This window comes from Pseudorasbora parva, chromosome 21 (assembly GCF_024679245.1).
Source record: "Pseudorasbora parva isolate DD20220531a chromosome 21, ASM2467924v1, whole genome shotgun sequence".
Lineage (NCBI taxonomy): Eukaryota > Metazoa > Chordata > Actinopteri > Cypriniformes > Gobionidae > Pseudorasbora > Pseudorasbora parva.
Genome location: NC_090192.1, coordinates 24,249,097 through 24,273,686, shown reverse-complemented (window position 1 = coordinate 24,273,686; position 24,590 = coordinate 24,249,097). Strand labels below are relative to the sequence as shown.

General features: G+C 39.9%; 1 protein-coding gene and 1 long non-coding RNA gene across 20 annotated transcripts in view; one reads left to right on the top strand and one right to left on the bottom strand.

Moving 5' to 3' along the window:
- LOC137056571 (uncharacterized) overlaps positions 1-4,824 on the top strand; it is a 48,668-nt gene extending 43,844 nt beyond the window's left edge. The window contains exon 3 of the long non-coding RNA XR_010900390.1: positions 4,327-4,824. This is a non-coding gene — a long non-coding RNA (uncharacterized lncRNA). The remainder of the gene's footprint in view (positions 1-4,326) is intronic.
- Positions 1-24,590, bottom strand: part of nrxn1a (neurexin 1a) — a 212,976-nt gene that overhangs the window by 55,626 nt on the left and 132,760 nt on the right. For 10 of the 19 annotated variants that reach the window (XM_067430707.1, XM_067430708.1, XM_067430719.1 and 7 more), the window contains 5 exons: positions 23,217-23,598; positions 22,930-23,120; positions 20,801-20,974; positions 19,060-19,086; positions 16,135-16,254 (listed from right to left, as the gene is read on the bottom strand). In XM_067430707.1, coding sequence (XP_067286808.1) covers positions 16,135-16,254; positions 19,060-19,086; positions 20,801-20,974; positions 22,930-23,120; positions 23,217-23,598 — 894 coding nt within the window. Of the gene's footprint in view, positions 1-8,964; positions 9,757-16,134; positions 16,255-19,059; positions 19,087-20,788; positions 20,975-22,929; positions 23,121-23,216; positions 23,599-24,590 lie in introns of those variants that run through there. The other 9 variants (XM_067430712.1, XM_067430720.1, XM_067430717.1 and 6 more) reach the window with 4 other exon arrangements.

Below are 24,590 nucleotides of genomic sequence, written 5' to 3'. Positions count from 1 at the left end.
AGCGTCACGGAGCAGTCGCAAACATGATCGAAAACAAACACAGAAGAGAAGACAATGCTGAGTTAAGCTGTATTTTTTGATATTTTTGGTCCAAAATCTATTTTCGATGTTTCAAAAAATTCTAACTAACCAACTGATGTCACATATGGACTACTTTGGACTAATTAAGGTTTTTATTACTGCTCTGGAAAGGGACAGTATTCCATAAATATACTTTAATGAAGCAACAGAAAGCTCTCGGACTAAATATAAAATATCTTAAACTGTGTTCCGAAGATGAACGGAGGTCTTTCGGGTGTGGAGCAACATTAGGGTGAGTCATTAAACACAGAATTTTCCTTTTTGGATGAACAAACCTTTAAGCAAACACAGTGAAAATGATTTAATGATTTGTGTTGAAAAGATTTGATTTTGTTAGAAGAAAGAGACTGCGCAGTCCTCAGAGAGAAATAAAGCTCAATTCTGTTTAAATACCCGCCGGATTCTTGGGGACGTGGCATAGCAACACAGGCTTCAGACATAAGATATGGGGAAGTGGGGAATATGGGTTTGAATCTGGCCTGCGTCAAGCCTTAATCCTGCTCTTCCTTTTTCTCTTGATAATGTTCTGTCATCTCTCCACATTCTGCTGGATTCTGTGTTTGTGCAGTCGGCTCTTATCCCAAGTATTTGGGCGCTTCTCCAAGACACCCTCTTTTCTTTCTTTTTCTTTCTTTATTTTTCTTATCTCCCTCAGCCTGACTTTTCACTCCCATCCCTGATGTGGTTAAGGAGCTTGCTGCCCTCCCTCTAACGGGGTTAAACCTCTTCTCTGAAGTCTATTTTCTGATGCTGTTAAATGAGGCAGGCTCTTTGTGCAAGCCAGACCATTAGCCCCTTAAATATGTTCCATCATCTCGGCTGGGTGGGCAGCTGGGTCTGGGTTTTAAAGAAGACCCTCGCTACCTAACAACCGTGTGGGTCTTTCCACTCCACCACCCTTCTAAGGTCAATCAGTAGGAACAAGCAAAGGAGAGAGGGCCGACTGCCGCCTCAAAGAAGAGCCGTGTGTGAATGCTTGGGAGAGCTGTTCTAATGAGATAGATATTACCTGGCCCCCTGGAATCCCATCATAGCCGTAATCTCCATTATGTGCTGGAGAAATTAAATTACGCACCGGCTTCTTCTTCTGCCAGGGTCTTTGAGCCGTCATACGCATCCCTCTCTACTTTTATACGCAAGCTATACTAGTTGTGCTTAAAGGATAGTTCAGCCAAAAAAGAAAATTCCGTCATCATTTATTAGCCCTCATGCTACAGATGTGGAACAGAATTAGAGTGATTAAATAATGAAGGAAGTTAAATATTCCGGTCTCTTTATTTGCAACAGGCTGCTGAAGTTCCCATGAACGTTTCATCATTTATTAACCCTCATGTTGCTAGCATACAGGTTTGGAACAAAGTGAGGTTATTAAATGGTGATCGAATTTTCCTTTTTGGATGAACAATGACTTCAATACTCTTTATTTTAATAAGTTGCAAAAGTTAATGTTTAGCATATGTGTATGTATGTAGCATATGTATGTACACATTAAACATTGTGTAATTTCCAGATCCCCTTGTCTCCTCTAAAATAATCTTTAAAATAATTTCATGGATAAAAAAAGAGTTACGAATATGGAACAATTCATATTTTATCATGTGATTTCTCGGATCCGTGTTTAAATGTAAAATCAATGACATCCAATACCGTCATTGTCTTGGGGGCTTATAAGCAGCAAATCACACCGCTGAAAACACAATATTTATAAGCTGCGCTGAGCTGACTTTCCATCAATAAACGTTTCAGAAACACAAAACATTGTGCTCGTGTCTCCGAATGGGGAATGAATTGAGCTCCCACTCTATTCTGCTTCATGTCCCTAGATGCCTCTTTCCTGAGAACAGACGTATTGTGAGGGCCCTGGCAGTTCGGTCTAAAATTACAGTGCATTGTGTTGGGTTGCCCACCTCCTACTTGCATGCTAGAATGAGGAACATCAGTCAAACTCTGCAGGGTTGGAGCCATTCACCCAGTGGGCAAACACGCACACAAACGCGCAGTTCTGCATATCTAGAGTCTACACGCAAATGCACAAACACAAACGCACCCCACTGGTATGAAAATACTGTCAAAATAAACAGAAGGCAAAGTGAAGACCCCACATAGAGAAGTATACACAAATCTAAAAGTAACATTTCAAACCACCAAAAACAAAATGACACGCTGTACTGTAACCTTCATGAGTTTCAAGAGCATTGCAAATTACTTAAAAGTGTATTAAAACCTATAATCATCTGGTAAAAGGAGATTTTTTTTCACCATATACATCAAATGTATTATTTAAATAATAATAATAATAATATATATATATATATATATATATATATATATATATATATATATATATATATATACACACACACACACACAAATAAGGGATGCTAACAATTAATCGACAATGTATCGATCGTCGATTAAGCAAGTAGAGGTGCAAGCATGCTGCTCAACACGAGGAAAAATAAAGCAGACCATTTTATGTTAAAAGGCTAGAGTTACACCTTCATGAATATAAGTTTGCATGTGCATTCGCAGCATTTTGTTTTTGTGCAAATGTAAGTTGAAATATTGTGTTTGTTTCGTGTACACCTATATACATATCTGATTTATCTCAAATAGGATGCATTTAAAGCACAACGGTGATCAGCTCCAGCTAATGCAGCACAAACAGCAATGCATGGCTAATAATGACTGATTGGGACTGTCATATCACATATATAACGAGAACAATATTGTAATAAAACATTGTGAATTATTTAGCTGTAGTTGCTGTTTCAGAGTGCTGCTCCAGGAAGAGAGCTTCTACAACTGGAGTTACACATTTTGAATAGCATGCAACTAAGTTCAAGTTCACTTGTGCATTTGCATCATATTGTGCAGATATAATTTGTAATATTATGTTTATTTTGTATATATCTGATTAATCTCATATAGGATGTGTTAAATAACCCACTAGCAAAGAGCTTGAGTTTACCGGTGTTTATTCAGCGCTTCAGCTCAAACAGCAGTGCACAATTAATAATATATTTGATTGGGACAGTCATATTACATAATATTATGATGAGAACGCTATTTTAATAAATCTGAAAAATGAATAGGGTTTAGTTGCCATAACAGGAGTTACACATTATGAATAGCATACATATGAGGTGGCGTTGGTGACACATTATTGAAAGCTATAGTCGTTATATTTGATTATTAAATAAAGTCATTTAATTAGACGGTCAATCACATCGACTCATTTTACACTACTATCACTTTATTTAGATTAAAAACCTCCAATTCTTATTCATTTGGTGAGGAACATGGCATTTTGGGCAGCATTTGCACACCCCACTGCAGTATTAATGTTAGCGATTAATCGATTGATTGATCTTTAATTTAAATAACGATATATATATATATATATATATATATATATATATATATATATATATATATATATATATATATATATATATATATATATATATATATATATATATATATTCAGTATAATTTGAGTGAGCTATAACAATTTACATAATTTAAAAAAAATCTTAATATACGCTTTGCCCCCAGCAAAGAAAAGACAATACATTGATTAAAATGTTTTATTTTTTGTCTATTTCTTAATTTAACATGTGATGTTTGAACACCAGTTTTGTTGTTTTTGTTCTTACAGGTATGTGGCATATTGTTTTCTGTGTGTTTTGATAGCTCATCCGCCCGGCAAGTCATGGACATCATTGACAGTTTTTTTTAGTTTTTTTGTTCCATTATCCTGAAAAGAATAGGTGTGTGTGTGTGTGTGTGTGTGTGTGTGTGTGTGTGTGTGTGTGTGTGTGTGTGTGTGTGTGTGTGTGTGGGCGAGAGTGAGTGTGTTGATGGTTTTTTATGTGAAGCAATTATAATGTTTATGTGAAATATGAGTCTGTGACATTGTATTTGTTTATTAAACATTCAGTGCGAGTTGTGCTGCAACTACAAAACCGAGGCTTCTGCAATAATAAACAGGCAATTAAAAAGTGAATTACTGCAGCTCCAATTACCAGACTGACACCACAGAGCTCCACACCAACTGGGTAATTACAGGCAACAGCTCGAGCGGAACACTGGCCAACCTAAGAGCGTACGGATGTGTAGATGAGTGTGTGTATCTGTGCATGTGTGTGTGTTTGATGCCGTTAAACTGGCCGTTATCATCAGCAGAATCTGCAAGGAAGAAACGTTCGTGAATTTGACTGCGGTTTCTCCCTCCCTCACCAGGAATCAACTTGAGGCGCAGGTTTCAAGACGAGACATCATGTTTATGGCGGGTCTAGCGCAGCGCACGGTTTTATTGTCTGACTGACAGAGGCTCCGTCTCCGGTTACGAGAGTTTAGCCTCCACGGTGGGTGGGTGGCTGCCTCGGGACGCAGTCGAGAGTCTACACGGACAGCTCTAATACTGTTCAGTTCCTGCACGCCTCATGGGTTTGATTTTTACATGCATCATTGGCACTGTCAAAACATTTTCCTTTCCTTTCTTTAATACTCTCTTCAGTTTTTATTGTCAGACCTGAGGGGGCTGAATGAATCAGATCTAATAAAACAATAAAGCCCATTGTAAAATGTAAAGTCTTCTGAATTATTTCATGTTTAGTGCAACGCAATTTAAGGACAGCCTGGCACAAACTGAATTTTCGACAAATCTGGAGAGCAGCGCATTATACGGCACATTACGACAATACAATTCAATGAGGATATATGCCACAGCCGACTCTATGCCGCTTTGCAAAATTATTCAAAACAATGAGGCCTGGCTGGAGAAAAACCAGCAGTTCATACGTCAAAAGGGACCACTAAAGAGTGAAAGAGGCAGGGAGCACTGGGGTTTGTGGTCGTGGTAGAGCTCTGGTATTTCTCCTGCTGACCTTTCCAGGGCCAATTAGGGTAGAGCTGAGAATGAGCGGTCAGTGCTGTGCTGGCTGAAAGCCTGTCTGCTGTGGCACTTTAGTGGATGTTGTTTTGATTTGCTTTGTGTTTTTATAACGAGCTTTCGGCTCCTGAGCACCTCCAGGGGGTTTGGAAGACGATGAGGCTTAGGCTGAGGGTGTGTGAGTGTGAGCGTGTCCGTTCTCCTGTGAGGGTATACGTAATGTTGATCTGAGTGTATGATTTGCATTTTGTGTTTGCACGAAGAAAAGCCGAAAAAATTTAAAAGTAAGGAAGGAGTATTTAGGAATGAGTGTGGACAGAAGGAAGGAACAATAGAAGAAAATTAATGAAGGGAGGAAAAGAGTGAGGGGAGAAGTAAAGAAGCAAGTGAGGAGGACAAATAGGAAGGAAGGAAGGAAGGAAGGAAGGAAGGAAGGAAGGAAGGAAGGAAGGAAGGAAGGAAGGAAGGAAGGAAGGAAGGAAGGAAGGAAGGAAGGAAGGAAGGAAGGAAGGAAGGAAGGAAGGAAGGAAGGAAGGAAGGAAGGAAGGAAGGAAGGAAGGAAGGAAGGAAGGAAGGAAGGAATCTAAGAAGAGATTGAATTGGCAAAAGAAAGAAAAAAAGAAAGAAAGAAAGAAAGAAAGAAAGAAAGAAAGAAAGAAAGAAAGAAAGAAAGAAAGAAAGAAAGAAAGAAAGAGAAAGAAAGGGAATACATAAATGAAGGGAGGAAAAGGGGGAGGGAAGGAAATAAGACAATTTAAGAGTAAAACTTAATGAAGGGCAGGAAAAAATGAAAGAAGCAAGGGAGGAGGAAAAATAGGAGAAACTGAAAGAGGCAAAATAGGAAGGAGAAAGGAAGGAGAGAAATTGAAAAAGGAAGGAAAAAAGAAATGAAGGAATGAAATGAAGGAATCTAAGGGAGGAATAAAGAAAGAATTAAGGGAAGGAATTAAGGAAGGAATTAGGGAAGAGAGGAGGAAAAGAGGAAAGAAGTGAATGAAGGGGAGGACAAGGGTAAAGGAAGGAAAAAAAGACAAAATTAAGAGGAAAGGAATGAAGGAGGAAAAAGAAGAAAAGAAGCAAGGGATGAGGAAAAACCGGAGAAACGGAGGCAAAAGAAGGGAAGGTAGGAAGAAAGGAAGAGGGGAAAAAAGGAAGGAAATTAAAGAAAAGAAAGAATGAAAGTGTTGTGTCGACATTGAGGGATGAGTTCACAAATAACTCTTTTATTAGACAGAAGCATGTGTAATAATCTTTGCAGGTGTGTGTGTGTGTAATAATCTCTGCAGGTAGGTGTGTGTGTGTGTGTGTGTGTGTGTGTGTGTACGTCCAGTCTAAGCCTCCCTGAGCCCCATGTGTGAGCTACTGTGACATAATGAGAAATCTCTCTGGAGGTTTGGCTTGACTGGGTTTAGATTACACACCCCGGCTATTGTTCCTTCTGTCTCTCCCTCTGCTTCTCCAGATTCTCTTCGGAGAGTGTATAGCATTTAAAGAATCAATCACCTCTATACTATCAAGGGGATGATATGTCTTTCTCATATAAACACACACACACACACACACACACTGCACCCACTATATAGTGCGGCGTGCAGCCCCTGTGCAGTCACTCACTGTCTCACTTTGTTTGGAGATGCTGTATTGTTCCCAATGGAATATCACTGTCAAGTGCATGTAGTCTCCAACCACTCTGCTCATCCCTTTGCCTCTTTTAATTCCCTCTATCTTCCTCTTAGTCAGGACAGCCTACGCTTTGAATTCTCAGTCTCTCAGAGTATCATATTTAACCAAGCACATCGCCATTAACCAGGAAATCCACGCTATCCTTTCATTACAGCAATCCGGGCCTCTCAAACTATAGCTCAGACATAAAACAGTGCACAAAAGATAGACAGAGGGAGATTACTCAGCCTCATCAGCTCGCTTACTCCGAGTCGCAGTGATGGAGACGAGAGAAAGAAAGAGGCAGCATACTAACACAGCTCATTAATAGCCTTCAGAAACATATGCAGGCACATAAACGCTCACACAAACATGGTTTTTTTTTAAGAACGAGGGGGAGTGATATTTAACGGTTCGATTTTGCACTACAAGTTACATACGATCCATTTTTCTGTAGGTGTGAGAACGCAGCGTACTGTATAACCATATCCAAATGCAGCTTCTGTTATATTTGTCAGTGTAACTCTGGAGGAAAGGGGGAGATAAAAGTGCAAGACTGCAGCAAAACGAGAGGAGAAAAAAAAGGGAAAAAAAGAGGATGGGTTTGACTTTAAAAACACTGTGCTGGAGCCCAGGGTAACTTCTGATAATTTGCCTCGCTTTCTGCTTTAATTTTTTAGTTCCCGTCCAATCATTTTGGTGGGAGAGAGGGCACATTTACTGGTGCACGCAGACAAGGGCGCACACACACTCTTTTCTGCACTCCACATAACCTACTGTTAATGGTTTTTAAATGGTAATTTTGCTGCAACAACAGAACGCGTGCTGTTCTCGAACTCCTCGTCGTGGCATACTAAAGCAGGGCTGGAAGCAGGTAGGGCTGGACGGATTTGCAGTTCGGCCGAGAAGGTGTCCGCTGGTGCTGTAAATAGCATAGCAGACACATAGCTGGAAGCGCCTTTGGTTTTAGTTTATCCTTATCAGAGCTCGTGAATTATGCTCAGCTGTGAACAATGACGCGGAATATTCTCGGGCAAAAGAGGTCCGGAGGTTTGAGAGGTTTAGATTAGCTTGGCCGGGAGAGGGGCGGAGGCAGAAGCAATGGACCCTGATGCGCTGCCTCGCCGCCTGGGGGGACGCATACGAGCAGCGGGGCTCTGTGATCTCAGCACACCCTGCCATTAGAGACGCCAGCTGTGTCACACACACACACACACGCGCACGCACAGAAAAGAAGGATATGACAAAGACAGAAGGAAAGAGTGATAGGGAGAGAGGCAAGGAGGTAGAGAAGAAAAACTAAGAGCCTTTCAGGAAAGGATGATAAATGACTCGTCTCACTTCACAAGCTTCCGCTCACTTCCTCCTGCCTCTATTCAATAGTGTGTGTTTTTTTATCAAAGCATAATCTGTGAGGATAATGCTGAGAGGCAGCCAGGTCTCGTTATATAAGTGCAGTGGATCACATACTGACAGCTCGAGCCCCTCTGCACACACAGCGTGGAAATCGCTCTGATAGTTTTAAACAGCCGGCCGCAACGAGACATTACAACACAAACTGGGGAGAGGGGGGATCTGGTGCAATAAAGCAGAAGGTGTTCAATTTACACCGTGTACCGGTCTCAGGAGTAGTGGCCAGTGGGATTTAACGGCAATGCAGAAGTAATAGAGTTTCTAAGGAAGTGTGGTGCACCCGTGTAGAAATGGCTGGATGGCCCAGGGGTCTAACAGTCGCATAAAAGCCTGTCCCACTGTCCCTTCTAGACCTCGCACATTCAATTTGGCTGGTTCGCTGAATTAAATACACACACACACACAACATGATACGGTGACCACAATGTAATTTGAATATAATTCCATCATGTCAAAGGTCAGCTTGAGTCAGCGTGAACGGATGTGGCCTTTCAAACAGGAGAGGTTAAGGACGCGGCCCCTGTGCTTATATAAACACGGCCCCCTCAACGGCCCCTAGAAATTACTCAGAGACGCACGTATCCGAGCACAGTCAGCGCGACTGGAGGCTGAATCGCTGGTCGCTAAGTGATTGTGGTGCAGCCAACATTATGCTCTCAACATTTGTACTCTGCATAATGCATCTGCATAATGTTCACAAACACCTCTTAAAGATCGCATTTGCATCCTGACCACATAATTGCGCGAGTACACTCATAGACCTCTGACAATTACCGTGAGATTGCAAGAGCATGATATTGTTTGTTATGCAGAAATCTCGATGCACAGAAAGCAGGAGCTCTAGGAATGAAAGGTTACTGAATGGGTACAGCAGTGAGAGGGTGAATGTGACAGTCGAATAAGGTACGCACCATGTCCTGCCCGCAGGGGGGCGTGGGATCTGGCGGCAGGCACGAGGTGATGAGGCATATGTTGAGGGACGTACAGCTCCCCAGGCCCCTCTGCCAGAGCCAGGGCTGACCCCAAAGTCAGCGGCGGCAGCCAGAGAGCCAGGCGCAGGTTGATGCGGAGCAGGGTGGAAGCAAGACCACCAGGAGCCCCGCCGGGCCACAGACGCAGCATGCTACCGGAGTGCAAGGACTTTAAAGAGGGGCGTCCTCAAACCACCTGGCAACCCATGTCCTGCTCAAGCCTCGGATCCTGACCATGCAACAGCCCAATCACTGATGAAGAGGCAGAACATCAGCATGTGCTGAATCCACATGGAGAGGGAACTTCCACAGAGTTCTCCGAGGTATGGATTTAAAAAAAAAAGAGAGCAGCACAGAAGAGGTAAACTTCAGATAATGATCCTGGATTAAATTCCTCTCCTCGTGGTATTCGAAAACACAAAATCCTTCAGGAGAAGAAGAAACGAGACCACGGAATCCGATCCGGTACTCCAGTAAGGTAGGCGTAGTGGTGGATTGGAAAAGAGGGAGTATAGAGCGAGCAGCCTTTGTTACAGACCTCCCAGCAGTGCTGGACTTTTCCAGTGCACTCTATCGCCTGAATCCCAGCTGTATCCCATGAAGACAAGGCTGCGTCCCTCGTTATCCCCGTGGAGAGAACAGGAGAGGAGCAGGGAGACTACCAGAAGCGATGGCACACACAAGACGAGATCGCCGCTGCAGCATTTAACTCAATACAGAGTGCCTCTCCCCCTCCCCAAACGACAAATACACTCTCTCACACACACCACACAAGAGCTGCTGCTGGCTGGCTGGCTGGCTGAGACCGCACTGCCTCAGAGGAAACATTAGCAGACACACCAAAGGAGAACAGGAAGAGAGAACCAAGAAAGGGCAAGAGTGGTCAAGTGGTCCTCAAGTGAAAAAGGGTGGTCAGAGTTCTGAAAATGTCAGCATGAAGAAAGTCCTCCCTCTTCTCCTACTTCTCACAGCGCCTCTGTAGCGGAAGCGTTCCTAAGCAGCATGCTTAGAGGAAAAGACCCTCTGAATGTAGAGAAGGGGAAACAGAGAACGGTGAGGCTTGGCTGAGTTTTCCTCCCCCTCTTTTTCTCTCTCCCTCCCCCTCGATCATCAGGGAGGCGCGTGCAGCTGTGGAAGGGGGGGTCTCGTGTCTCGTCCTCCTAATCGTTCTTTCTCTCTTCCTGTCTTCGTTTCTCCTTGACAGAGGGGTGGCTCGAAAAGAGTCCAGCTAGAATTCAGAGAGTGTGGGCTCCCTCTCCCTTCACAAACTAGTCAAACCTTGATATACTCCTCCCTCTTCGGCCATTGTGTAGCCAAATGAGTTCTCTCACTGGAAGGACAGTCACTGGATGCATTTCAGCACCACGGACAGCGCCAGACTTCATTTAATAGCGCTCTTTCCTTAATTGTAAGATGCGACAATAGCTTCAAGGCTTCAAGCTAGGCTTAAGATTTAAATATTTTTAAATCCAAATCTATGTGTTTTATAGTTTGACGTTTTGTTTTTATTAAGCTAACACAATGGTTCTCAAATGTGCTGCTTAACCCAAATTTGGTGGGGAAATTGATTAATTTTACAGTTTTTGAAAATGAGGGCAAGTCAGGCAACCTGATCGTGTTGCCATCTGCCTAATTTGTCTAGAGGGTACCAAGAGACGTGTATGATGAGCCAAAATCATACCTCGATAGACGCCCAGATTTTGACGTCAACGGGAAAAAGACAGGCCACATTTACTTAAAGGTACAGGTAACACAAATATATATAAATTCTGACATTTACTCATCCTAATATAATTCCAAACCTGTACAACTAACCATTTCTTCTGTGGAACAAAAAATAAGATACTTAGGGCCAAGATTTCTTAAAATTGGGCAAATTAGCGCTGATGTGATCTACTGGCAAATTAAAGAACACAGATGCAGCCGGATAATTTCCATAATGACGCAATCAACCAAGAGCAGTGCAAAAAGCATCTGGCTTAAAACATGTTTTTTTGGGGGGCGGTAAATAATGCCGCAAATACCAGTAAATTGACTAACACAAATCACAGTAAATCATCTTGCGTGATTCATTTAATGACTTTCCTCCCATAAATTTTGCATCTAAAAGAGAAACTCCTACAAATGCATATGCAATAAGGTCAGTTGCAAAAATAACTGTCCAGGGCTTTTCAGCACTAATTTATCATGGTGTGTCTTTAGTAAATCCTAACAGTAGTTTTTTACAGCAAAAGAAGGTTTGTGCTGACGCATGCTGTTAGTAAATCTGGCACTTAATCTCTTTTTGTCCATACAACTAAAGTCAATGGAGTACACAACAATGTTGAACCCCACCGGCTTCCATTGTATGGATTAAAAACCGGACATTTTTCATAAAGTTTTCTTTGTGTGCCGTAGAAGAAAGAAAATCTCACAGGTTTGGAATTACTTATTGCCTTTATCGACAATCATGCGGTTAGCATTTAGCGACCGGCCGCAATCTCGTTAGTTGAGAACCACTGGTGTGTTCTACTGAAAAAAGTGGAATGGTGGTGTGTAAATGAGCATAATGAACATAAATCTCTGTTTTGTTCGTGTGATTTTTTCACTAACAAATGAAACAAAACAAAAGAACATACAAAATGAATATCTATGGCGACTGTCATTTTCACCCTCTCTCTAATGCGCACCCCATGCTGTGTGTGTGTGTGTGTGTGTGGGTTATAGGAGGAAGTCTGCAGGTGTGCTTCTCCATAGAGACTGCAGTTGGAGTGTGAAGAAAGGCGCTCTAAAAGTGACACTGGTGTCATCTCCTCTCGCACAAGGAGATCGTTGCTTCTCCCTCCTCCCAGCTTTGAGCATCGTTAGCACTGTATAATTAAAGTTGACAAAGCCGGGTGATCAGAGCTGCCTCGCCAGGGGCTCAAAGACAGACTCCAGCAGGAACCGAATCTGCTCTATTTGGAAGACAATTTTATCACTGTGACTTTAGCAATACCCAGTGCTGTACATAATGAAACATCACAGCTCCAGAGGTATACGAAACAATTTGGAAACCAGTCTGCTGCATTCATAGCGAGCTAATTGTTCTCTGCGATATTAAAAGAATGCGAGAACCCCGTCTGCAAAATGAGCACGTGCTTCAGTTTCGGTTTACAAGGCTGCCACCTAATGGTGAAGGCTGGGTGTCGCTTTGAGCAGAGGACCCTCGCCATTCTCTGGCAGTCACATGTTTGAGCCAATCCATTTCTTTTTTCAGCTGACCTCAAAAGCAGATTCAAAGGAAGTAGAGCATGTTTTAATACTGGTGCTTCCATTCTGTGAAGGAAAAAAGGTTTCAAGTATTTTAAACAGTAGGGGAGACATAAGTGGAAAGGTCTGCTTTTTTCTTCCTCTCGTTTCGCTCCAGCTTGTGTTGAATTGTATTATGTTCTGTTGTTCTGTTTGTTTTTTTAAAGAAAGGAGGAATGATTCCCAATGTGAAAAGAAAACAGATAAATAATAAACCGCACGATCATATTCCTCATCCATTGACTACAGGAAGCATGAATCAACCCCCACCCATGATGCTCCAGTAACCGACTGGATGTTGTTTATTAAGAAACAAGATCTTCGATAAGCAAAAAGCTAATTAAAAATGAAGCACGTCTTTAAAAGCATATTGTTCGGTTGGAGAACAGGCGATCAGATTTAATATCACATTCCTCACTTGAGAATCACGTTATCTCTTCACGTTTTTCTCTATAGCTGTGGTCATTTTTTAATCACGTAATTTGTCCGTCTATTATCTGCGCTCCGTGTCATTAATAGCATTCATACTGAGCAAATCAGTTTTACTTTCAGTGAAGAACCTGCCATTTGTCTCTGCTATTGCTCCTTGCTTTTTGCAGTTTTCTGACGTGCTCTTTGTTAACCAGCTCATGTCGATAGTAGACATACGAATCTGAAATTCATTGTCCATGCTTGATGAGACTAATGGACAAATGCTCTGACCCAACACGTAAAATTAACTTTTGCCACAAATGCCAGTGATGAACAAACGCAGAAAATATCCCAGCCTAATATTACAGGCCATGGAGAAAAATATTATTCACCATTAAATATTCCTATATTTTTCATTATGAAAATTAGATATTTAGTTTTGAACTTTTTTCTTTAAGGAAAAAAAAAACTTTTTAAAATGAGAATGAATAATGAATCATTAAAATGTGCATACATTTGTCATTAGATTTAAATTAGATTTTTGTCCTTGCATAATTATAGAAATTAAGCTTACCAGCCTAAAAATATATTTTTAAAGAAAGTATACAACTATAATGATATAACATTATATAATTATAATTATAAAATTATATATATTTGTGTTATTTATAATAATACATTAATGTTATTAATCAAAAATAGAAATATTATTATCCATCTCTCAGTGGAACCAAACAAAAACATTAAGATTATTTTGTTACTCATATATTTATTTCAGTGGATGTAGACTTTTCTACATGTTCTTATAAAAATATTTAAATCAAACCATGTATTATATTTTATTTACATATAAAAGTCACTGGTGAGTAACTTTTAATTTTTTCTCCCATTTGGCACATGGCAAGTGTTAATTACGGAACCTGCCCCCTCCCTTGCAGGGACTTGTGTATTGATCAGCATGCACGTGTGTGTGTGTGTGTGTGTGTGTGTGTGTGTGTGTGTGTGTGTGTGTGTGTGTGTGTGTGTGTGTGTGTGTGTGTGTGTGTGTGTGTGGGAGAGGAAGAGCTTGTGAGCCTCAAACCCAGGCTTTACTTTCTGCCGCTATGCTCAGACAAAGCCTCTTTTTCTTTGCACTGCCTTCACGGCCTGATGGTCACTGGGCTTGCATGGGCTTCTACACATCTAAATGAGCCTGTGTATGTGTGTGTGCATGGGCATATGACCGTGCAGGGACATTAATATTGTGTGCACATCTACTGTTCCTTGCACAAATAACTGCACAGTAAAAGATGGATTCAGCCTGTAATCATTAACCCATGGGCTTACATACAATAACAAATGTGAAGTGCGAAAATCCACCAATGTATTTCATTTATCAAATCTGAATATCGCGGGTGGGGGGTGGGAGATGTGTTTCTCTTTATAATTCTAATTAGGTAGCAAAAGCGATCCTATCTTCTTCTCCCGTTCTCATTTAAAAACACACACTAAATAGGTTCCAGCGAGGTGTGGGGATGCGGATGATGTAATGCAAGCCGTCTATGTGGTTTCTTCCTCCTGAACAAAGGCGGGCTCTTATCAGTTTGGCAAACCCACAGAATGGATTAGCTGTGCATGGCTTGAGCCTGTAATAGATCTTCTCCGTAAACCATCTCAAGGACTTTCACTCTGCCTCCGATTCCTGGCACTCAGCACTTTCACAGGCAACAAGCACTGGGGCTTTTCACACCAAATTCAGTCAATGCTCTTCTTGCGATACAGCTCAATATTACAAACCCATTCATAAATTCCCACACACACAAATCAAAGAACACTTGTTTCCTCTAGCTCTAATTATATCCATGAATCTAATAAGCATATTTTTTGTCACTGTAGTATATTGTAATATGTACAGCTTCCAGCTATGCACTGTCCATTGACCCCCTCTAGTGGTGTAGCAGAAGACTGCACTATTTTGGCAGTTTGCATGCAAAGCACAAAATGACTATTTTCAGAAAGGAATACTGGGTTATTTACTGAATACTACATACACAGTATAGACAGTATAATGCTTACATTTCTTTAAAATGAGTAAATGAAACAGTCTTTAGTGCATCTTTAGTGCAGCTAGTAAATGAAACGGTCTATGTTGCATCTTGAACAAGTCATCATCTTAAAATAAAAAAGATTTTACATTTTTTCATGGCGGGATAGATTTTTCTGTGCAGTATGATCACTACATATATTATGGTTGATATAAATTGTCCTGTATACATAAAACAGGATTGACTTTTATATTTGCTATGTGTACAATGTGTATAATCGCTGCAATAATTTCAGATTAACACTGGGTGTGACAAATAAACTGTAGTTAATATCAGCAATGATTTGATCTTAAAGGGGTGGTTACATGCGATTTCACTTTTAAACTTTAGTTAGTGTGTAATGTTGCTGCTTGAGCATAAACAGTATCTGCAAAGTTACAACGCTGAAAGTTCAATGCAAACGGAGATATTGTCTTTTAAAGTTATGTCAGTTTATTGCATACAAAAACGTCAGGGTTTCGACTACAACAAGCATCTTCGCGGGTTGGTGACATCATAAACCCTTGCTAGTCACCGCAGATTTGACTTCTGCCCGTAATGGTAAGGGGTGGGCCGTTTCCGGACAACTTGTGCTTGGCACTTCAGCCAATAAAAATACATGAAACTACATTTGGCCATCTAACCAATCTAAGACAATTGCGTTTTTTTGGAGGGATGGGCTTCATAGAAGCAGGAAGCAAACGAGCCGTTCAAAGGACAGTGGAGACATCGGTGCGGAGTAAAGGTAAAATATAAGAAACATGGCATTTTTAAATGTTATACTGCACCCCATAAACACAATCAAGCCTAGAAAAAACCACGGAACCATCCACCTTAATAGCAAAATAAATAACCAATTCTATGCAACAAATTTTATGAATGTAAAATAACTCTTGTGTAGCATATTACTTTTTAAAATGTTTATTGTTCAAAACACATAAACATACCAATCGCACAGTACTGTACTGGGAGCATGTGGCGTATTCTGTGCAGTATGCAGAACGCACTATGCTAGTATTCTGTTCTGAAAATAGACATTTTCTAAGGGTCACTGAGATTCCATTTTAATTCAATGTGACATGTCACATCTGATGCATCAGTAGAATCTCATATCTTTTGATCTCAGTCTTTGTAGTAAGTGCAGAGAATGAGGTTTGAATATAAATTGGTCTGGGTTTATTTTTCACAGTTTATACATTCAATACCATTTCCGAAAATATAGCCATAAAACTGGCTGTTTTAAGAATACAAAAATAATAGCAGCACATGTGCTCTCACCCACTGACAAACCAATTTGTGTGGTTCTGGATCAGTGCGTTGGGTTATTTCTACAGTAGTTGAAAAGCAAGAGAGGTGATAGACTCACGGTCATTGCAGAGCGGCCCTCCAAATGATGTCATGCTGCAGTCGCAACTGAAGCCCTCCCACTGCTGCAGACACACGCCCTGATTGGAGCAGGAATCCTCTTGACAGGTAGTGCTGGGGCCTGAAGAGACCGATGACAGAGTAGAGGGAGAGAAACAAACAGAAAAAGAAAAAGAGAAGGGTATATAAATTAACAGCTCCCTTACGACAAAAAAGCCAGACTAGAGAAAGGGTTTTATTGCAGCAGAAACAGCCACACAGAACCGTCCCATCTGCTCACTCCCCATAGATGACAAGACAACTACCAGTGAGGACAAAATATTCTGTTTTAACACTCTTTAGGGATCTGAATTGGGTGAAGAAAATACAATAAAAATATTTAAAAATATGCACACGAATGTGTAACATTCAAATAGTACTTCTGTAAAAGAACAACATATAAATCTTTTCCATTTTAGTGTGAATACATACATAATGAGTGTGCTTATTTTTAGCTTACTTTCTGTCATTATCTTTGAATAAAGTCCTGTACAAAACAGAGCTTAGTAATTTGCCCATGCTCCAAAATTATGTATATACCACATTTGATGAACTTACTTCACGACTGTTAAAAGTACATTCTAAAATGATGCATATGTTTAGTATTAACAACACAAACTGGTATGTTGACAGTGACATATGACGTTGGCTGTTTCGCTGTTCCCTGCCATTTATGAATGATACAATAGTAAAGTGTCCACTAGATGCACACCGGGCAGTTTCATGAATACTATTTAGACATACTTCTCATTTGACATACTGCCTTTCGCATGATACTGCATATTAGAGAGGAAGTAGCCACATGTATACATGTTTTGGACTTATACTGACACCTAGTGGTTTAGATGTACACTGCCATGTACAAGTTTGGGGTCAGTAAAATAATATAAAAAAGATTTTTTAAAAAAGATATTAAAAACTATTCTTATGCTCACCAAGGCTGCATTTATTTAATGAAACTTGCAATATTTGTCTTATTAAAAACTGAAATATTAGTTTCATATTAATATTAATGTGAAAATAATTCATGTGATGGAAAAGCTCAATTTTCACTGCATGTGATCCTTTAGAAATTACTCTAATACGCTGATTTTGTGCTTAATTCTTATTATTAACATCAACATTGAAAACTGTTGAGCTGCTTAAAATTTTGATGAAAACCATCCTTTTTTCCCAGGTTTATTTGATGAATAGAATGTTAAATAGAACAGCATTTATTTGAAGTAGAAATCTTTTGTAACACTATAAACATCTTTGCTGTCACTTTTTCGTCAATTTAATCCTGGCTGAATTTGAATATTATTTTCTTTTTAAAAAAATACTATTTTGTTACAGACCCCAAACTTTAAAAAAAGGTACACATTACACACACATACACACACACACACACACACACACACACACACACACACACACACACACACACACACACACACACACACACACACACACACACACACACACACACACACACACACACACACACACACACACACACACACACACACACAGTCTGTGTAATTATCATTGCAGAAATGCACTATTTGCAGTTAGTCATGATTCATTTATTCCCCAAGTAAAAGTACATATAATCGGGAGGTTACCAAGATAAATTGAACTCAACATACCGCCCCACGAGGATTTTACTAGACTGATGGAGTCTTAATCTCATGAGAGTCTACATGGTTTTAAAAAAGTATTATTCATTTCTTTAAGTGTAAAACTTTTAAAAAAGTTAAATAAAGAAAGAAAAAAAAAATCAATGAGTGCGCCTTTAATCTGTCTTATTACTCAATAAAACATTAAGTGTGGACAGGTGACTTGATTTTAAAGTGCAATCCAAGCATTGCACCAGAGGCTGTAACAGAGTAGCATTGGCAGTAATGCGCAGTGTATTGGCTCCAGTAATAATACAGGCCCCTGTGTGATAATAACATCTGCTCCTAGTATTGCTGAGGTGAGTTTAAAGCAGTAGCACTCCCTGGGGACTTGGGGCTGTAAGATAAATGGGGGCCGTCTGGAACAGCTCATTTTGTGTTCAGTCTACAGAAGCGAAGCGACGGGGCGACGGGCCAGGCATATTACAGCCTGCGGAAACACTTCTGTTCTCATTTCTCTCATTACTTCAGCCGGCATGTAAAACAGGCCCCTGGCCCTCAGACGCTCCCTCCTCTCCATCACTCAGCCATTTGGCCAATCAGTCGCACATTTGCGGCTTGGCCACTTGACTCGGAAGTGAAGCGAGTCTGGCAGGAGAGAAGGAGGAGGAGGAGAGGGAGACACTACGACAGCCGCCAGTGCGATCCAGATGAGCGCCGCTCCTCCTGTCTCACCTGATCTGTCTGAGCGAAGCTCATTTAAAGTCTCAGGCGGAGAAACAAGAGGGTTGGCTCGTTCCCCCGAAGAGATTCTCTCAAACCAAGTGGTAAAAATCTGAGCGGAGTAATCTGGCTTGGAACTCACGGGAGAGATTCCCTAACCACTTGGGAAATTCCACCTAGTTTTAAGGCCCTTATTGGGGGTAAAGGCTACAGGCTATTTCCGTCGCATTCTTGTGTGGAAGGAGTTGAGACTGCATGCAGTGGGTGGGGGGAGGCACTGTCGGAAGAGGGAAGGGGGGTCGCATGCCTCCAGTAAACAACAGAACAGATGTACGCTCCAATGAAAAGAGAAGTGACAGGTAAGTGGGGGAAAACCATGACACAGGACACTCGGAGACATTTTAAGACCGGGAGGCTGTAAATACAAGGTGTGCGGACTGTGCTTGTATTTACGGTGATGGAGTAACTAGACCGGCTGCTGGGCAAACGTGATCTACGACATCAGACGCTCACACTGGAGGAGGGGAGGAGGGGGCATCGGTTAAGACACACACATGGCTATCTACCTTGCAAGTCAGCTTTCAGCAATGCAACTTTTGTCAGCCAAACGAAAAAGAAAAAACAAAACAAAAAATATAAGATGTTAGTAGAGGCACTGGAATGTCTGTGATTATAACAAATTAAGTTGTTAAAATGTAAGGGAACAGAGAGAGGAAATAAAGAATGTAGACAAAAGCAGACAAAGACCCGGGGAAGTAGAGAGGTGGAATTAGAGATGACAAAAATCAGGAACAGACATAATAAATATCAGTCAGCGTAGGTTTGGTTTGAACAGAAGGACATTTTTCAGCCATGAACATTCCCGAAATGTGATTGCAAAATGTGTTTTTTTTTGTTTTTTTTTTCTCAGGCAACTAAAATGCCACTCTTTAATAATGTAAATTATTTGTGTGAAAGCAGCCCTTAATTTAATAACTAATGATTTTAAATTTGGAAATGAATCAATGAAAAACTTACTTAAGCTGGACGATAACAATTTTCTAGAGCTGCTGTGCAGCCAAAACAGGCTTTGTTTGAATGAATTTCCTGTTATCACTGTAAAGCTGCTTTGAAACAATCTCTATTGTTAAAAGTGCTATACAAATGAAGGTGACTTGACTAGATATAAACACTATGTGTGTGAGTATTTTGTAATATTTTGCTGAATTGCTGAAAATCGTTCCTGGAAATGTAACAAATAGGTTTTCTTTTAGCAATAGGGTTATGGTTAGTCAGTAGTTAAGATTTATTTCATTAGATAAATTTAAAAATAATAGCAGTCTATGGGAAGCCATCATTTAGAGAGCAAGGCAAATGTGTTTATTATAGTATTGATATCCATTATGTCTCTTATGCTCACCAAAGCTGCTTTTATTTGATCAAAAATGCAGTAAAACTAAAATATTATTACAATTTAAATGGACTGTTTTCTATTTGAATTTATTTTTAAAATTGTATCTTATTTTTGTGATGTCAAAGCTGAAGTTTTTAATGTCACATGATCCTTTAGAAATCATTCGAATATGCTGATTTGGTGCGCAAGAATAAGTTCTTATTATTATCAATGCTAAAAACAGTTGCTGCATAATATTTTAGAGTGGCATAATTTTTTATAATTACAGGCAGGATTCTTTGATGAACTGAAAGTTCACAGAAGCCTAAAAACGTTCAAAAAGCACAATATTGCTATCAATAAATCGAATGATTATTATTATATTCCCCTTTAAATGTTTTTTTCCTTTTAATAATGGACCCATTCAATTAATCTTTTTAAGGACAGAAAAAAAACCCAGCCTATTTTTACAATACTCTCGCAGCCGCCCAATGGGCCATTCTCAATTATGTTAGTACCACTGATGCTTGGCTTTTACATCTTTCTGAGCTCTGATGAAAAAAGGATTACTGTTAACTTTGGTATCCCTAATTAATATGCTACTAACAAACTGGCAGTTTTCTCTGTTATAGCTTGGATAGCTTCATCCCAGTTACAGATTAGGAAAAACACAAGGTCTCTTGGCATTGATAGGAACATGTCCGTATCGTTCACCCCTAATCTACACCCGTTTCCAACAAAGAACACAGAAGCCTGAAACACGTTAAAACTGGCCCAGCATGAAGAAAACACAAAACAGATAGTGAAGAGAACAAGAAGCAGAGAGGATTAACAGGAGTGCATGAGATGAGACAAGGATTGGAGACTGCAGTCATCAATCAAAGGACCGCATTAAGACGAACTTGTGTCTGTGCCATTCATACCGTTTTCCTCACCTTCGCATCCTCTCTCCACCTGGCCGGCGTTGGACAGTGCGTCTGACAGCAGGTCTGGCAAACGGCCGTTCAGGTCCACAGATGCCAAGCAGCCCTGGAAGCCCTCTTTAGAATGCACCAGCTTTGGCAAGTCCTTAAACATCTCTTTGGCCACACCTCCCACATACAAATCACCTGTAGAGACAGGAAATATTATGCTCTGACCGACAAGTCTTTTCATTTCAACTATCAGGGGACCATGTTATGTAAACACCCATAGAAAAGGTACACCACTTCCCCCTGCTGGTCCATTTGTTTTTTGCACAATATACACAAAGTAAATACAACTTGGCACTAAGGTAAAGAACACATACAATACCATTCAACGCTTTCATTCAGTAAGGATGCATTAAATTGATCAAAACTGTCAAGCAGTGCAGGAGTTTAACATAAAAAAGAAGAAGAAAAATATATATGCTGAGCATCAAATCAGAAAATTAGAATGATTTCTGAAAGATCATGACACTGAAGACGGGATCAATGGCTGTTTAAGCCTTGGTGGTGATCTTGAAAAAACAGAAAATATCTTACAAATCCCAAACTTTTTGGGGAAAATATTAAATGAAATAAATGCATAGGGTGACCAGACCCGTTTTTCCTGGGACAGTTTCATATTTCAGCGCAATTTTTAGTGTCCTGACTATGAAAAAAATTAAATTAAATTCACGCTTTGTCCCGTATTTTTTCTTTCCTAAATTGTCTTTGCTAGGTGATCATAAAAAAAGCAGGTAGTAGTCTTGTCATGCGATAACAGCCTAATTAAAGGTAACAAATCTCGTCATAGTCTATTTTAGACTACAAAATTCAATCATAATTCATTATTGAAATTGGAGTAAGTGAAGGCAGGATATTAGAAAACACGAAGGAGATCAAACATGAAGAAGTGCAGGTGTATGTTAAACGATGATCTTCAAAAAGAGTTTACCAAGTTATGCGTTGTAAATTGTGAAAAAAGAACTCATTGTGGTATCATGCTGAATGACACACATCAGAAGCGCTCTCTAAGACAGTGCACGATCTTGATTTCAGTTCTCTTTATGCCTCGATGGTCAAATACAGACTTGGCTGTCAAAATGCCCATCATGTGGTGTATCTCAAGTAAATGTGTTTGGCTTAAGTGAATGTAAAAACAGCTTGATGGAAATCAGATATGCATCAGTATATTAGATCGATTAAATCCAAGCATTCGGTCAGACAGCAGCCTAAAACACTTGTTAATCAAGTATTAATCAAACAACATTTTTTTTTTAATTAATGTAATATATACACGCTAAATAAATCTACTGAACCCCATTTAATTTTGTATTATTTTGCAATTATCGTATTTGTCCTGTTGTTTGTAATTTGCCTGTTTGTACTTTTTTATAAACAAAAATATAATACAAATATGTATATTGTTATCATGGAATAAAATTTCTCAAATCATGAATTATGTTATTCTGTCCCATGTTCCACCCTGAGAAATCTGGTCACTCTATAAATAAAACAAAATAATTATTGTATTGAATTCACCTTTAAAGGGATAGTTCACCCAAAAAGGAAAATGTGATGTTTATCTGCTTACCCCAAGGGGCATCCAAGATGTGTTTGTTTCTTCAGTAGAACACAAATTAAGATGTTTACCTCCAGTATGTCAATGGGGTGTATTTCTATGAGAGTCACTATGAGAGTAAAATATATTTATATAGATGCCTCATTCGAATGATCCGCGCAGGCACTAATGAGGAATCTATGTATAGTATATATCCCTGATATGAAGAATTATATATAAAAATAATACAAATACTGTTCGGTTTCTAACAGAAACCAATCGTTTTGTGTCTTAAGACATCAATGCATCGTCACAAGCGATGTGGTTGGTTTAATATGGATTTGTATATCTGTGTGTTTTACTCTCATAGTGGCTCTCATAGAAATACACCGGTTGTAGTTACAAATCTTCATTTGTGTTCTACTAAAGAAACAAACACACCTACATCTTGGATACCCTGGGAGTAAGCAGATAAACATACATTTTCATTTTGGGGTGAACTATGCCTTTAAATGATCAGTTGAAATCATGCTTCTCATGAAGAGAATAGCAAAAGTACCTTTCAGATCCAGGTTCTTAGCTCCCATGGTAGTCTGTGTGGTGATTTTGGTGTCTATTTTGACTGTGTGAAGGTTGTTTGTATCTCTTGAGATCATCACATTGTGCCAGTGATTGTCATTCAGAGGTGTGTTGGAATTTCCTTTGATGAGATGAGCTCCATTTCCCAGGTCGGACACATAATGGAGATATCTACATACACAGTCATGAAAACAAGTAATGAACGACTTATCACAAGTTCTGAGCATTCGAATCAAACGTTGTGCTTTAAAAATAAACAGAGCTCACCCTTTTACCAGCTCAACAACTATAAAGTCATTGCCATCTCCTCGGTTGTACAGGATGAGCCCATCTGGTGAAGTGGTCTTAAATTGGAAGAACAAGTGCATGGAGTAATAGGCCTGCAGGGTGGGCAAGGTCACATAGCTAGAGCGAGACTTGAAGGTAACCGGATCTGCCACGATGCTCCTGTAGCCGATCATGGCGTTCAGTTCACAGTAGTCAATGTCGCCGTTCTTGCACAGGTCAATGTAGGACATGCCATTGAAGGACAGACCCTGCAGGTGTCCAATGAAGTTGGAGGGCACGGCAGGCATGTACCGCTTCTCTGTAACGATGCCCGTCTCCACATTGTGGAACTCCAGCTGCGTGTGGTCCCCTGTGATTTGACCTTACCAAGGCGAATAATCGAAAACAGATTTAATGCAGGAAGGGTAGGGTGTCATAACACAGGCCCCGTCCCAACTACTGCCCATACAGTATACAGTAAATATACTGTCATGTAGCAGACAAAAGGGAAATCATATGGTCTTGTGGGCTTCACAGACATGTTCAAGCAATCACAAGACCACAAGTACATATAAAGTGCGCTATTCGGGACAGGGCCGCAGTGTTGTCAAGTGGGTCATCTCAAATTTACTGCAGCAACATGAGAGTTTTAACAAACATTAAGGGCTAGAAAACATGCAATAATTAAGAGTTGGAAGAATGTCAGAAGTATTTCAGGGAATTTGAAGGAAAAAAGGTTAACTTCATATTTCTGCAATCTAGTGGGAGAGAAAGAAGTCCTTAAATATTTTAAAAACCTCTTTTAAAGCTTCCCAAGAGGAAGCTCTTTCACTCTAAAATCAGGAAGGTTATGTGAGTATAATGTATTCCCTCAGTGGTTTGGCCTAGGAATGCATCAGCCATTAAACGAAATACTATTTCAAAGTGTTGAATACACACTAGTAAGTTCAGCAAGAAACCAGAGTTGATTGTACTGCACTGTGGGAAAGAACTACCTTTTTTATATATGACGCTGCATTCAGTGGGCAAATTGCAAAAGGTGTTTTTGCCCCTTGAGGAGCACTGAGGGCTATTGAAAAGTGAGCTACTCAATCCCTTCATGAATGGCTCTTCCACAAGACCATTAGCAAAGCAGCAATGTGCGAAGATTACTTAAAGGAAATAATTATAATCACGTGAAACTGGGGGGCACTTCCTATTAACTTTATTATCTTACATGGGATTTTAAAACTTTCTCTTACACACTGCAAAAAAAATATTTTAAAAATCAGTTAGCTTAACTTATTTTGCTTTAAAATGTTGAGTTCATTGAAATAAACATTTTTAGATAATACAATGAACATTTTTGAGAATCGACAACCTTTATTCAAATAT